At 40.8% G+C, this 17,046-nt stretch overlaps 1 protein-coding gene across 13 annotated transcripts in view; it reads right to left on the reverse strand.

The window, feature by feature from the left end:
• The window catches only part of LOC116057226 (A-kinase anchor protein 13), a 106,636-nt gene that overhangs the window by 39,789 nt on the left and 49,801 nt on the right, over positions 1–17,046 (reverse strand). For 11 of the 13 annotated variants that reach the window (XM_035999130.1, XM_035999131.1, XM_031309621.2 and 8 more), the window contains 4 exons: positions 15,189–15,243; positions 7,726–7,871; positions 4,425–4,792; positions 1,458–1,505 (listed from right to left, as the gene is read on the reverse strand). In XM_035999130.1, the coding sequence (XP_035855023.1) occupies positions 1,458–1,505; positions 4,425–4,792; positions 7,726–7,871; positions 15,189–15,243 (617 nt within the window). The remainder of the gene's footprint in view (positions 1–1,457; positions 1,506–4,424; positions 4,793–7,725; positions 7,872–15,188; positions 15,244–17,046) is intronic. The other 2 variants (XM_035999136.1, XM_035999132.1) reach the window with 1 other exon arrangement.

A 17,046-nucleotide genomic window follows, 5' to 3' on the forward strand; every position in this document is an offset into this window, starting at 1 on the left:
CGTATCGATGCACACACCAGCGCACAAGTATAACATCAGGCCACTTGAGTTTGTTTTACAGTTCTGTGGAGGCTCCACACAGAGCTTTCGCCGTAGCCTGTGTAGCCTATGGAAAAGTGGCCTGATGTTTATACTTGTGCGCTGGTGTGTGCGTGGAGCTGGTCATGTGTGTGTGTAGTTAGGCTACGGTGAAATCTCTGCCGGAGCCTCCGCACAACTGTAAACAAGCAGCGCCGCAGTAAACTGCCGTGACCTAACGCGACACACACACACACACACACACACACACACACACACACACACACACACACACAGAACGTCGAAGGTGTGTGTTGCCAGAAGACACATTTAGTTTCAAGTTAAGCTGGAGGCAGCAAAAAAAAAAACAGCTGGCTAAACTGTTTAAAAATAGCGGGTTTGTTCAGGACACCCCCGTCTGTCGCTTTCACGTCACCTTTTCGGCTCGCCTCAGCTCGCTTGGAACCTCGACTGAGGAGGTACTAAAAAAGTACCTGTTAGCAGGTACCAGGTACTTTTTTTCGTAATGGAAAACCAAAAAAGGCGAGTAGAGTCGAGGCGAGTCGAGCTGGTACCATGTGATGGAAAAGCGCCATATGATCCTCCAGGACTTCACGAACGTCATGCCAGAAGCCTGAAAACAGAAAGTGACATGTTGCTTGGGTCCCATCCCAACGGACTCCATTACACCACCGTGTGACTGCTATCATCAACCCTAAGTGAAGAAGCCTACCTGGGCGTGGGTGCTTACGCCATTTACAGCTGCAAGCCTGTTTTCATAGCCATCAGCCTTCCTGAGAAGTGCAGGGTGAGGGTTTGTCTCAGCCCACAGAACTGAAACAACTACACTCAGGGTCATAAAAGATCACTTGATATTGAATATTGCATGGTTCTTCTTCATGCCTGACTCCCCCCGTCTCAAAAGCAACAAAGCTATTCTTCTTTCACCGATAACAATTCTGCACAACGTAACTAACTTTTGTCCTGTTTTACTGCTGTGGGACACTATCTTCTCCAAAATCTTCAGAAGCCTTTACAGTCTTGAAAAATTTCCTACAGGAACTTACTACACCAAGTAAGTGTGTTACTGTGTCACTTACTGTTCTCAATCTCTCGCCAGTACAGTCCTCTGAGCCTCCACAGCTAAAGTCCCCTTGTTGCATGTGGCTGCTTGTTATTACCACTGCAGTACAAAACACCAGTTTGCTTAACCATCTATTTACCCCAGTATTTCTAGCACATTCTAATGGGTGAAAAGAGAGTAACCGTTTTCAGCACAGCCTGCAGGGAGGAAGCACAATGCAGCAGCAGTTCAGCAAGCATACATTAAAAGGTGGGAGATCCACAAAGGCTACACTCCGTGAATTTGCCATTGCACGTCACATGGCAACAAGTCAATCTTAACATCACATGAAGTGATGAATGGGATGTGTTAGTACCTTCTCCTGTGAAAGGTCGGCTTCCTCTCACCAGGGCTACGGGCAGAGCTGAAGGTGATGGATGAGAGAGAGACGGAGAGTGGTGCATGATGGGCGAGAGGAGTTGGGATATGAGGGGATGGCAGGTCAATAAGGACATAATGAATGAATGATGAATAAACTATTTCATTTTCTAATGGAACCATAATCTTTTTAGTTGGTTAGATATCTCTGGGCACTATTGTGTGTATATGGAGCTCTGAGGCGCAGGCCACCATGTTGGAGGAGTGATTACAAAGGCATTTCTTCAGAATCATGATCTTAAAACCTCTTAAGAATCTCCTGCATTTTCAAGCTTTTGGTCTAAACGTCATACCCAAATTAAAATTGGTACAGCTCCCATATACTTTGACACTCAGGGATGTGGAAAGAAAACACTCTCAAGTTTTTGTTCCAAGTGTCAGAGTGATTCTAGGCCTTACTGACACAGAGTTACAGAGGCTAGAATGGAGGGTTTCTATTTCCGTCCAAGTCATACATCTATAAAATGATTAAAATCCACTGCTGTGAACACATATTCCAGGTGACAGACAATCCAGGACATTAGCCACATGTCTCAGCTTACTACAGAAAAAATCCAGAAGCCAAAAGACTCAAAAATTGATTTTATATGAATTTTTTTCTACATATGTCTGAGCGTTTTTCTGATTTTTATTTGAAAAGTGCAAAGAAAAAAGCCAATAAAGTACAAAATAAAACACTTCTCAAATACACAAACACATCCACATCAATCATACACATACTTGAAATAACTATATACATAAATATATAGAAATAAGTCATTATGAACTGCACAGGGTGTGAAATGCTTATGGGAGGCCCTGTTTTTGCTTTGACACAGCTCCAGCCATTACAGGGTTAGAATTTCACCGGCAAATTTGGTATCGATCGACTTGTCTACTCATTGGCTACAAATGTAGGCGGGTTTTGAGGGCATTTACATCTAACTGGTCCGAGCAAATGTCGATCATTTCCTCGTGGTCCCAAACGCGTCAGAGGAGACTTCAGCTTTATTATTGGTGTATCACAGCCAAACCTGCACCGATTGGCTTATATCAGGTATCGATGGAAAGCTTAGAACTCAGGGAATAGAATGACGCCCACATCAAGTTGCTAGGACCCTCAGGAGAGAAGCGAGCAGCGTTAGAAGTGCGGAAATGAAAAACAGTTCAGCGATTTTCCGTTGTGAAAAAAAAGTTTTGGGCAAAAAATCCACGCAGTGGCCAAAGGGACAAGGAAACAGGTAAGGATGCAAAACACACGGGCTGCGCTGTTTACGCTGTATTGTTTTATTTATTATAACTTTGTAGCAGTTGTGTAACTGCTGTAAATCATCTTATGCTTTGTGTGTGGGCTTAATGGAATCCTGAGACGCTAAGCTTTAAATTGGTGTGTCGCATGGCTGTATATTTTGAAGATTTAATGCTTTAAAGTTATAAAAACGTTTATAAATGGAGATTACAGCGACACCACTGCCACAATCTGTACCGTAGACGGTACAGTGACACTTATAGTGTGTTTAGACATTTTGGGAAATACGCTTATTGCTTTCTTAGAGTTAGCGTTAGATGAAAAGATTGATACCACGTTTATATATGAAGCTGGAACCAGGAGATGGTTAGCTTAGCTTAGCACAAAGACTGGAAACAAGGGGAAACAGCTAGCCCAGCTCTGTCCATAGACCACCACATCTAAAAAGGTACAATAACAAATGAAGCTATTTTATGCAGGGTTATGTGCCAAACTATTTCTTGGCCAGGAGCAGTGACCTCCCAGTATCTTGTATCTTATCGTGTATATATATATATATATATATATATATATATATAAAAATAACAGTGAACTTTAGAATTGCTGGTTGTTGGAAGCTGTTTCTCCATTTACAATCTTTATGCTCAGCTAAGGTTACTGGTTGTAGCTTCATATTTATTGTACAGACACCATGTACTCATCCAACTCTCGGCAAGAGAGCAAATTTCCCAAAATGTCAAAGTATTCCCGTCAGGCAGGATGTGGTGATGACACACGTTTGTCTCACTAATTACTCTTATTGCATTCATTTTTCTTTTACTTTACATGTAACATACTACTATAGTCACAGAATTGTCATTGCTTAACACAGCATGCACTTTTAGCAGCAGGAAGAACCTTTTTAGAAATGTTTTGACTTAACACGCTCACTAGTGTGCACAACATGCTTTCTTATGTGCTCCAGGTGCCTCATTTGATCCATAAAGGGCACCTCCGGTTAAAAAATGATTCTTCTTTCTTTCATGAATTACACTGTAAAGATAAACTACTTGAAAGCTTGGTGGTATTGTCTGTTTGTGCCCAACCTGGATATTATAAAAATAGCAGCTGGTTAAAGTCAAAAAGCAGTTGTTTTACTGTTTTCACTCCAACATCATGGCACAGGCCTTATATTGCATGGCAACTACTCCACAAGCAGTCCATCGCCATTCTATCAAGACAAAATAGATGTCAATGTCTTGTGGTTAATGTGCTCTGCATTATGTTCTTAGTGTGTCAATGTGGGTGCAAAGTAGTATGCGTGAACTGATGACTATACTCTACATGTTGCTGTGAGTGTGTGTCTCTGAGTCGTTGTGTGATTGCATCTTTGTGCGCACAATTTTGGTAGCTCCCTTACCAACACCAGAGAAATGGCAACACAGCTGCTCGCAGTAGGAAGAGGAAAAACTTAACATGGCACATTGGGAATGACATCAATAAGCTCTAATAATACTGACATCTGCACACATAAGGTCTACTGGCATCTACTGACTACAAAACACACACTGACTAACACCAGCAGCCAATGTCGAGGACAAAGGAGTAACTTTCCTATCTCGCTATCAATTCAACTCCATCCACAATGTCATTAGAAAGCCTTCATCTTAAAGAATCAAGTAACTTTCCCAGTCTCACCTCCTGTGGTTCATCTCTGCTTCTCCTCCGTTGTTCTTTCCAGGTCCCCAGCTGTGGCGGCGAAGAGGCGACAGGGAGCGGATACTGTTCCGTAGTAGACAGGAGCGCCGCGGTACCTCTGTCACTCTGTCTTTGGCTTCTTCTTCAGCTTCTCCTGCTCCTCCACCACCACCACCACCACCACTGTCCAGTCCTGCAGTGATAGTAGCCCCAGTCTGGATGCTCTCCTCTGGGCTCCAGCTGCATTCCAGGCCCTGGCTGCACTCGGGACTAGAGCTGGACAGACCAACGCTGGCGGTGTCGTCTGCCGAGGAACAGGAGATGGAAACCTCGCTGGCACTGTCTCCTCCTGTCACTGGTTCATCGTTCTGCAGAAATCCAATAAATAAAATAAATAAATAAAAAATAATAATAAAAAAATTAAATATATATATATTTATTTATTATTGAAAAGCCTCACTGCCCATTCAGAATCATGTGCTAATGGGGAACTGTCAAAGTAAAAGAAGCACCACCTGAAAGTGACAGTTTATCATGAGCCACAAGAACAGCTTCATTAATTCAAAAATGAGTGAAATCAATGCCAAACTCTAATGAAATGTTGATTGATTTATTATTTCAGGGAACAGACATGTGTAAAAGTAGCTGCTTTCTCTTAATATTCACATCCATCCCACATCTAATAAAGGAGCGCTCCAGTGAAAAGAGTACTACAACTGGCAGTATTAGGGCCTTGTTCTGCTCACAGAAACACATAGGAAGGAGCCCTTAACCCTGAAACATCCTGGTCATCTAGCTACAGTAACTGGGGAACACATAAAATATATGAGGCAATTTCACTATTTTACCAGCCACATAGATGAAGAATATAACGGGATTGAACAGAACAGGATAGAACAGTATAGGATAGAAACAGAAATGAAATGGAAAACTTGAATGTAGATGTGGCCTTTCTATCCATTTTATTTCTATGGATAGAACATAATAAAATAGAATAGAACAGAACAGTAACTAGAGAACAGAACAAACAGGACAGAATAACATGCTATGGAATATAATGCAACAGAACACAACTGACTAGAATAGAATAGAACTGAATATAATTAATTCAATTAAAATTGATCAGAACATAAATAAAAATGAATAAACACAATGGGGTAGAATGCAACAGAACAGAATATGACAGAATATAACACAGTATGGAACAGAGTAGAATAGAATTGAACAGAATATAGTAGAATAGAACAGAATAGAATACAGTACGATAGAACAGAATAGAACAGATGCCCTTCAAATTATTGTTAATAAATCTTATTCATCACGTTGTATATCCATCAGCATTTCTTCACTGAAGCATACGATGAATTAAGAGAATGCTGTAGAGCTATTTAACCCACAGGAATGGGATATAATGAGGACCAAATGGCAAAGCTTCCGGATAATGGGCCAGAGCCACTTTATAGAAACACTGACATTAAAACAAACACCAACAAACCTTTCCCAGGAAAGGGTTATATAAGTTATATGCATCTTTTCAAGATGTATTCATCATTATCACGGTACTGTGATTCAAAGCTAAAGACAGTTGTTAGCTAGTTAGTAGTTGACAAATCTATCTATCTATCGAGAGAGAGAGAGAGAGAGAGAGAGAGAGAGAGAGAGAGAGAGAGAGAGAGAGAATGCTAGATTTATAGCAGAGAAGAAATTTGTCAACATTTGCAGGGACTCATTGTGATGTCCTTGGCCAGTCTTACCTACAGTATCTGAGTGAATATAAGCAATCAATACACACACACACACACACACACACACAGGTACTGGATAGTCCATTCAGAGCTAATTTGTAGGTGTGAGCTTTAACTGGGCCTATTGTGCTGCCAGCTGCAGTGAGAGAGCCGAGCATAGAGCTGCTCCTGTTGGAGAGCTGGGAATGAAAGATCTGCTTTATGCTGCGGACACGACTTCCTGTGGGAGTGAGAGACCACATGAGTGTGTGTGTGTGTGTGTGTGTGTGTATATTCTGACTGCATGTGACTGCAGTGTATGTTTGTGAGTCATATAACTTTAGCTTTAGAGCTGGGAGAAGGATGCAGCTGAGTTCTTAACTTTATTTTATATTTTAGGCTCTTAGATACTAGTGAGCATTTAAAGTTACACTGACTCAAGGGCACATGGACATGACACCCGCTCAACTGACATGTTACTGGAATCAATGCTATGACCCTAGAGTTTCTTAGAGTTTTTCTGCCCATTATTCTACAGCTTCTAGAAAATGTACAGTATTGTATCTTGCAAAAGAAAGAGAATATACCTTCGCAGATCAGTGAAGACATTAATCCTCACTTACTGCAGCTGAATTTAGCTGTTGTGGTCTTCGTGTGGAATCAAAGCCTGTGGACTTCATGGCACATTTTGTCCATCCCTGTCACTTAACCTTCAGCATCATATTATATACTCCTGGGCAGCTGATGTTCTCCATTGTTGTTTAAAACAAACAGGAAATTCAGTTCACATCACAATGAGCATGTTTCAAGTGCTCAATGCTGCAGAAACTGAACGGCTTGCTTAAAACAGACTTTCAACAGCAGCAGAGTGACAGCAGGGACCACGGCTTGCACTCTCCCAGCAGCAGTGTAGAGCTGTCAGCTTAAAAAGATGCTTAGTAGATGTTTGGCATCTCAGCCTTGGGGCGCTGATAAATGAATAGTCAAGCCTAGACTGACAAAATAGCTACAGTACTTCTATATACTATATAATCCCTATAGGGCTAGTTGCAAGGGCAAACACAAAAATATATACTGTATATTGATAGGGTTCAGCTTGAGTGAACTGGATGTTTGGAACACAGCCAGTCGAGGATTTGGTAAAAGTTGTTGAACCCTGAATTCACGGCTAAATCAAAGTTAACACAGTCTATTATTTTTTACATGTATTTATTGATTGTTTTGCAGTTTAATTCTGTAACAAGCTGGTCAACACTCGTACAGAAACACAGTCACAAATACGAGCTATGTTGTTGTTTTACTGATATTTTTGTTGTAGTTCATTTCTGCGCCACAAATATTCCCACCTGGAACAAAGATTCGAACAACAACACTGCTTCCCTCATATTAACATTGTTATAATTTCAGTGCATTGTTTATAATGAACTCAACACTGATTTTTAATAAGTGGATTAAGGGATTTTGCTGGTAAACACAATAGAACTAGCAAACCTCGAGTCATCAGTCCAGTTTGTGTGTCCTGGAGGTAAAGTTTTCCCACCGAACCCCAGCCACAAAGAGAAAACCTTGAGTCTAACCTTTCTGAAGACACTGTCATATCCTGGCTCCACGTTCAGGAAGCTTTCGATGTCGCTGCCAGAGTCTCTGTGAGCTGTGGAGGGACAGCTGGTGGCACTGCTGGTTCTACTGGGCAAACTGGGAAATGCTGAAGACTGTGAGGATCCTAAAAAACACAGAACAACATTTTTTTAATAGTGAAATATAGCAGGTGGAAAACACAGATCAATCTTACGTAGAAACCTGTTTAACTCAATCAGAAATATGAAGGTACCAGGATAAATCTTGACATTTTAATCAGGAAAACATTTATTAAAGTTTTATTCCAACTGAGAAGCACCACTTTCCCAAAATAATATATTTTCATTCCCTCCTCTAATACATAAGCAGGTCTGTTAGACATCAGTGAAAAGACTTCTGGGAATCTGAGAAGGTGTGAAAGCCTGGCGGATCAATGGCCCACTGTCCTGACTATAGCCATCTGTGTCTGAACTGCAAAGGCAAACAACTGCTGTTTGTGTGTTTCAAAGGCCTGAGAGCAGAACTGAAGTTAAAATCTCAGTTAGAGAAAATGACAACTGAAAATAATATTGATGTACTGCAGAACAGCTTTCATGAAGAGAGTAGCATCACCCTGGGGCCAACTGGACACTGAGAGAGACTTAAAAAGACATTCTGCAGTATTTTGTATTAGCTTTAAAGTTACAAGGAGCAATTAGAGATAGCACACAGACAGTTTCAAGCCCAGTGTGTGCAATCATCAGCCACATCAATGTGTACTTGAGTAAGTCACTACTTCCCCACCTGAATCATAGCCAGCGATATGTCACATTAAATATCTTCTTATCCTCTTTTAAATTTAGATGTATTCAACAGCAACCCACCATCAACCATTTGGGGGTTTAAACACACTATTCCAGATGTTTTTTTAAAGCCCCCTCGTTAAAAACAAGTTATCCATCCTAAAGTCTGCACACAGTACAACATTTCTTATGCAACAGCCCTGTGGCACTGCAGTTTTTTGTACATGTAAGGACTTGTACAGATAATATCCCAGGCCAAACTAAAAGAGGAAGATTGTGCCCAACTACAGAGTATAATAATAGGCTTACTTTAGCCAGATGCCAAGAACAACTGGATGAGATCACTCACTGAGTTTGTTATTTTGCATCATTTCTGATGTCTATTTTTGCCAGAGAAAGCGGAAGTTATTCTTTATCCCTCAGGAACATTTTCCCTGTGCTCATATGAACAAGAGGAAGTTCCTTGTGTGCCTGGATACTGTGTGAAAATGTCTACAATAATTAACTAGAGACCATCTTGCAATGGGATCACACCAGCCATGATGCATAATTGGGCCAAAGTGTGTGTGTGTGTGTGTGTGTGTGTGTGTGTGTGTGTGGGGGAATGTCCCCTTCCCTCCTTTCTACCCTTTCACCTCCGGCGCCCTTGCTTGGACCATAGCCATTTTCAAACTCAACCTTCATTTTGATCTCAGCTACACACAGGTAAAGTTCCATGGCTGCATCCTACATGGTTGTGATGCTATCGCGGTGACAACATCTGGCCGCAGACAGACAGACATATAAACACCTGGCAAAGTACTCAAAACCGCTTCTGTGGTAGTTCCCGCTACAGTAGATTTCTCCAGGACCACATTTTGCCATGATGACACACATACATTCAGACACAGACACAAGGTGAGAAAAACACCAGCGTCGCTGTGTCTCGGCTGGTATGTTTGCACCAATGGCAATGATCTTTGACGCAAGTTTGCACTCCAGGAATCCCAGGGCTGAAGATTTAGCTGCAGTCAGCTGCTCAGAGAACAGGGCCATCAGGGGGTCAGGAGATGGGACAAAGGACTGCATTGGGAGTGGTCAGTGACAGAGCCCTTCATTTTGGCAAGAATCTGTTACATTGCAATAAAAAACGAGCAACTGGGGGGCACAGTCATAGACTTCCTGAAACTGATTAGTTGCTTACTGCTAACCACTAAACACACGCATGCAACTGCATGAAAGCATAGATGGGTTGAAGAGGTGGGGCATCCAGTCGGGTCCTCATCAGGCCTACTCACTGACCGAAGGACTGCTAAGCCCAAGAAGTCAGGAAGGATCAAGGTCTTTAGGATCCCAATATTGACCAGTACAGTACCAGAGCACTCACACACACAGATGTGTAAAAACACATGATAACATTATTTTAATCAGCAGCTGTGAAATATTTATTTTCTGCAGCCAATATATGTCCATATATTTATTCAGATATTGAGCAGTTGATTTCACTCATTAACACACTCTTATCCTGGGAGGATTAACTAATCAGCAATAATTTGATAATTTTGAAAAGCTTGCTTTCCCAAAGTGTTTCACAGATCTGAGAAGCAGTGCTATACATTATCAATAATTTCTCATTACAGGGCTTGAAAGAGCTTAGAAACTAACTAATATTCAATTCTGAATCTTGTAATCAGAGGTGTCAGCGGTTTAAATCTTATTTAGGAAATAAATGTCTCCATATTGGTATGTATGTATCCAGCAGCAGAGGGAGGTGGCCACAATATGACAGATACAGGGTTTTGTCCTCTCTGTGATAGAAGTATTTCTGCAGTAGAAAGGTCACACACAGAGATACACAGGGCATTAAGAGGGGGATGTAGGTTTTCTTTACAACACAGTGGAAAAGACAACACTCCAAAGACAAAAACTACACTGACCTTTGACCCCAAGTGCTGCGGCAGAGCTTAAGCTTGACCAAGATGGTTTTGGAAGTTGATGCAAAACATTTTACCCTTTGGTCTTCATATTTTCTACCATCACAAGCCCACTATGAATGGAGGATCCCAAAATGTAACTGTGTGTGTGTTAGGGCAGCCTAAGTGTTGGTGACAGAAGTGGATGCTGGGAGTTTTTCATGGACTCCACCCTCTCACACCTGTCCACCAAAACTAGCAGGGGAATGCGAGTTTTGACAGCCGTCTTCCTCCCTCTGTTTCACTGTCCCTCTCGCACGCACACACACACACACGCACACACACACACACACACACACACACACACACACACACACACACACACACACACACAGAACAGGTGTAAAGTGCTCTGATGAGTCAGTGGGTGGTTGAGGTTGTTGGGTGAATGTGAATCAGCTCACAGCTGTAGATATTACTTTGACTTACAGTATATGCAACATCTAATAAGAGACGAATGGGGTCAATACAGAAAAAAAGCTTTAATTTCTAGAATACCAGCAGTGCAAGCAAACAACGGCAAAAAGGTCATATCATCATATCACATCACCCAGATAGACTACTTATATATTACTATATATAAATATATCACTATACTGTCATGCAAAAACTCATACGCACTTCTCACAGCTCAGCAGAGTTGCCATGCTAATGCTGTAACTACTCAGATCAATCAAATATCGCTTGCAATTAGGGCTGGGCAATATATCGATATTATATCGATATCATGATATGAGACTAGATATCGTCTTAGATTTTGGATATCGTAATATCGTGATATGACATAAGTTTAGTCTTTTCCTGGTTTTAAAGGCTGCATTACAGTAAAGTGATGTCATTTTCTGAACTTACCAGACTGATCTAGCTGTTCTATTGTTTGCCTTTACCCACTTAGACATTTTGTCCACATTACTGATGATTATTTATCAAAAATCTAAGTGTGAAGATATTTTGTCAAAGCACCAATTGTCAACCCTAGAATATCGCCACAATATCGATATCGAGGTATGTGGTCAAGAGTATCGTGATATCTGATTTTCTCCATATCGCCCAGCCCTACTTGCAATCCAAACAGTTACTGCTGTGTCAATGCAGTTAAAAATGTAGGACAAGAAAAAGAAAAAGGAAGCCAGGCTGAACTCAGGAGGAGAAATGTGTGTTGTTAGATGAATGCTGTAGAAGAAAAATTGCAAGAGAGATATGATCCAAACAAATCATCCAGTCTGAAGTAATGAATGTGGTAAGAAATAACCAACAAGATAAAGTATCCACCGGGCCTCCCTGTCTCAAAACACTCTTCTCGGCACATTTTCACACTGTTAGTCAAGATAAGATGCCACTGAGGCTACCTTAAGTGTTTCCCTAAGTGCAGATTGTATCAGCACTTACAGATAGAACCTTATTTTTCCTTATTCCCTTATATTTTCTAAGGACATGACATGTTAAATTAGAGCAACCGGACTGACTTTTTGCAAATAGAGGATATTTGACCACAGTGGGTGTACTTTGAGGTCTGATCAACACAAAGTGTGCCGCACCAAAAACATTTTTGAAGCTCTTAAAGTAGAGCAGCTTGGTGTGTTTTTCTGTTGTAACTAGGTAAACTGAATCAGCTCATAATCACTGAACCATCTGCTATTCAATGTTCTAGTTTGAGCAACACACATTCTCACAATTAAAGTACTACGAACATGTTCAAAATGTTTTCATGCATAATGGAAAATCCTCACAATGTTGTCAAGAGGCTGCAGGCATGTCATATGGCTTGTCATGTTTACTGAAATAAAAATCTGTCCTCTGCTGTCTTCCTTGCACACGTTTCAGAGAGTAGTACACTACTTAACCAAACTGTAATTTAAACCTTTACTGTGATTCATTTTAAACCACCATTTACTCCTATATCTTTGTTTTCTCTTTTCACAGTATTATTTTTGTCTGGAATCAAAGGCACACCCAGCATGTCTCCTCCTATATAAATGAGGGTTACTGAATCGAGTTGAGCTAAACAGGACACAGCTTCACCCATGATAAATGTAATATCATGCAACATTACAAACAACACTTTAAATCAGCAGCAAGACTCTCAACAGAGGCTAGCAAACCACAGGCAGCCAGGCACACTACCAAGCTGTGGCCTTCCAAAAACACATTGACCAGCTATATTATAGGATGCAGATCCAGGCCCATCACACACCACAGGCAATACACAGCATGTTCTGAGGCTGAGGCTTTGCATAGACTTGTCAATCAAGGGCTCTTGGGTGCCTTCTATGTTGTCTTTGCTGCTGTGTCTGAGTTTGTGTAGCCATACTTACACAATTGTACTATATATCACTTAATATCACTTATTAACATATGGAGAAAACATGCAAGAAGGAATTGGTTAAACACTGGCTGATACTTGTAAGTTTGAGTTCTCAACCCTGAGCTTGAGCTGGGTGGTCCTGGGTCAACCCATTTACATTGACCTTTGACACTGACAAAAGAAGGTCAAGGCCCTAACTTCCTTCCTCACTAGTCTAGTTTAATAATCCCAAGTGTCATGTAGAGCTTAAAGTATAGTATGTGATGTTAATCCAATACACTTTGTATCAAATTCAGTGAGGTTGTATTTCTTTGGCTGTTGAGTTCAAATATCAACAATCTTTGCGCAGCATTGCTTACTGCACCTGTAATTGTATTCTCAAACCAAGCATTAAAATCTTTTGAGCCATATCTGTCAATCACTGATATATTATTACTTACTTGACAAGAAGACTCTGAGTCTAAAGCATGCTAGCAGCTCTGTTATACTGTACAAAGACACCGCAGTGTTTGTGCTTCAGCTAGACTAAATGCTAATGTCAGCACCTCGGGCGACCATGAATATCCTTCTAAAATTTCTCTATTCTCTTATCTATTCAATAGTCGTTGAGAAATTTCCAGTGGTGGGCTGATCAACCACCCGGCCGACCGTCATTGCCAACCCTAGAGCCATGCTGCCAGCATTGCTTTAAATAGGGTACTCAATTGTGAACAGTACATTAATACACATGTACATGTGTACATGCAATGGACACCACATTTCCTGTCTCATGTGGAAATTGTTTATTGTATTTTGTTCTATTGCGCTCATGTGTGTGAATGGTGGATTCGAGATTTACCAGCCAGTCAATCAGTTTCCTGCCATGGCTCCTGTTACCTGACTAAATGAACCAGAGAGAGAGAGAGAATACGTTGGATGAGTTTAGTGAAGGAGAGAGAGAGATATATTTTCACCAAAAAGGAAGTGATGCCGACTTCTCCCAGCTGCTACAGAGGAAATCCCACCCTCACCCACCCTCATATTCTTTGTCATTCTCTTTCCATCTTTGTGTTTCCTTTCTTTCTCTCTGTATTTCTTCACCTCATCCATTAAAACCCTATTCTCTCTTTCTCTGTCTGACAGACTGATGTTTCATCTGTTTTCCACCACAGATAAAAGGCAGTTTGTTCTCATCGATCTGTTGGTTTTGTTTCATTGAGACTGGTCTCTCCGCAGACAGACACATTTTACAGAGGTCATACTATCCTGTTTTTCTATCTTACTGTGGCTGTTGCCCACACATACGTATATGTCAATATATAACATTTTCTTTTACAGTCATCCCTCACATACTGACTGAAATACTGTATATCCACAGCTACAACACCAACAATCATCCCTTTCCTGCAATGACGAGTGAGCTAATGTTGTTTTTAGCCACACTAGCAACGTGGCTCTAGGGATGGTCACGTGATCGGTCAGTCGGTCCATCCAATTTAGTGCAGTGATGCATGCCCCCCAGAGGATAACACCTAATGACTTTGGTGATCCCCTGACTGCTTACCTAGTACCACCATGAGGTCAAACTTCAAATTTGTCTAATACTTTGGTTTATGACCAATTAGTTACAAAACATAAAACATTTCCATACAAGCTCAGCTGTGAGGGGTGCTAAAATGTTATGCTAACATGCTAAACGAACATGAACATTGTAAATATAACCTGTTGAACATCAGCATGTTAACATGTCCATTGCAAACATGTTAGCATGCTTACGTTAGCATTTAGCACCAGCTAAAAAAGAGCTGATAGCTTGGTTGTAGAGTCTTAGTCCTGTAAAACACTGACATACATTTATAAAAAAAAAAAAAAAAAAGACAAAAACAACTAATATTAAACTAAAGATTTACCTAATCTGGGGTAGAAGACAAGATGCATGTACGACATATACAAAAGCCAAGCTAATGTTAAACAATGTCTACTCTTATACAGTGGATGTCCTGCTAATGCATTTTAAAAGAGGTACTCTTAAGTACCTTTAAAAAAAAAAAGGAGCATCTCCAAGGTTTCGATCACCATTACAGCACTCAGGCAGTCCAGCCAAATGCTGAAGCTCAAACGATGAAGTACCTTTGCTTTGTGTCAGTGACACCTCAACCACACTGTTTAAAACGTCACAAGGCCAAACATCAATTTGCTATAACTTCAAACAAATGGGCGAGCGTAAACATTAATGCATAGATGGCCCACTTCTACATTCACTACACATTCACGTCACCTATTGGAAACAACCTTGCTGGGTGGCTTTAAGCAATATACAGTACATGAATCCTCTTAATAAATAAAAAAAATAAGAACAAAAACATGCACAAAAAAGCTATTTGAATTCATACCCCATTCTGACAAAAGAGGTTAGTTTATTAGTGGCTAAGAGTAAATCTTACCTGAGTGTTGAGTGTTGCAGGACTGATGGAACGACGCCTCTCTGTCTCGGTGGATCTACAGAGAAACAGGAAGACACTGAATCAGCCTCAGCAACATGTGACCGTCACCCACAAAGAAATAATGATGCAGACCAGCGCGGCAGATAGGAAGTGTTGCTCAGTACACAGGATGGGTGGCAACGATAAGACACTCTTTAGAACAGCAAACTATTCATCGGATTTAGTGGCTATACTCCGGCTCCATCTCCTAGAGGAACTGTTTGGAAAGGTCTAACTTTGGTCTGTTTTCAGCCTTCAAAAGTCGCAGTTAGACTGACACCAACTCAAACGCACACACACACACACTGCCTGTCAGAGATCTGTGGTTGGCTGTAATCACACAACCCTGGGACTCTGCTTCCTCTGTGGTCTGAGTGTCTATACAACAGCTGTGTGTGTGTGTGTGTGTGTGTGTATGTGTTTAAGAAAGCCACAGGCTTCCCCCTTTTCGCAGGAAACACAAAAGCTTCAACAGCTCGGCCGAAGCTATACAGATTTGAGTGGCAGCTCTGAATGTGAAACTAACAGAGACTCAGAGAAGCTCATTGTTTTATAATGAACTCCATCAACGGCATGTAGATAAAGATGATGAGTTTTGATTTAGAATGTGTCTCTTGTACAAACAAAGTAAACTAAAAATAGATAAATGATATATTAATACAGCTAGATTGCTAAGACTAAGCTCTTCAGCAGACCCTGAAAACATGGCTTTTGTAAAGGGGTCAAGTGATTTCTGAACTGAGATGAGGCTACTGTAATAAAGGATGGATGGTAATATGTTTATGGTCTGTCCTTCAATGGTTTGTTCCTTTCTTTCTTGCTAGTAGCTTGTCCCCCCCCCCCCACCTCCTTAAATATTCCCATTTAACTTCCAAGCCTAGTAAACCCAGGTTAAGCCTGGCTGAGATCAACAGGCTTTAGCATGGCCCTTTAAACTAGGCTGTGTAAGACTTGTACAAAGGAACCTCCAGACGCAGTATAAACACGTTCCTCATCGTTAATCTGAAAGAGGAACAAAACAAAGATGCTGTTCCACCATGGCCCACCAAGTCAACTCTTGAGTTTCGGTTACACCACACGTATACTGTATGCTCTCCTTCCAGCCACTGTATGGATCCTAGCTTTTATCAGATCAGTGAGAATGAACAGTCCCTCGGGTCATTTATACACGTAACCTTGTTTCTGTGATGCTGAGAAGTACTTGAATGAAAACAACTATTCCTGCGGTGTGAAGTGAAGAATTTGAATATACCAATTCATGTTCAGTGTTTTTATTCTTAGCATAGACTGGAAACACTGGGAAACAGCAAGCCTGGCTCTGTCTAAAGGTTGTCCACTTATGAGCACCTCTAAAGCCTACTAATCAATATAATAATCCATTAATTAATTGTTTCATTCATACAAGAAGAAGTGTAATAACTACAATGTGTGGTTTCACATAAGGTTATATGCTGGACTACTTCTTGGCAGGACGGAGTGGTTTCCTGGAGTCTTGTTTTCAGGCCAGGCAACCTGCGGAGGCCCCAGCAATATTAATTTTTTTATTAACCAATTAATCGCAAAGTCTATATAAAAACATGAAAAAGCCTAGAACACTTTCCTTAGAGCCCAGGGTCTTCAAATTGTTTTTTTTTTGTTCAGACCAGCAATCCAAAACATAAGAATATTCAATTTACAATGATATAAAACAAAAAAAACAGCTAATCCTCATGGTTAAGAGGCTTGAACCAGCATGTTTGGAATTTCAGCAATAGCCTTTCAATGTATTTACATTTTGTAATTAATCTCTATAGTGCTTTTCATTGTAGTGTAAAGACAA

The sequence above is a fragment of the Sander lucioperca genome, chromosome 3, assembly GCF_008315115.2.
Source record: "Sander lucioperca isolate FBNREF2018 chromosome 3, SLUC_FBN_1.2, whole genome shotgun sequence".
In the NCBI taxonomy this organism is placed as follows: domain Eukaryota; kingdom Metazoa; phylum Chordata; class Actinopteri; order Perciformes; family Percidae; genus Sander; species Sander lucioperca.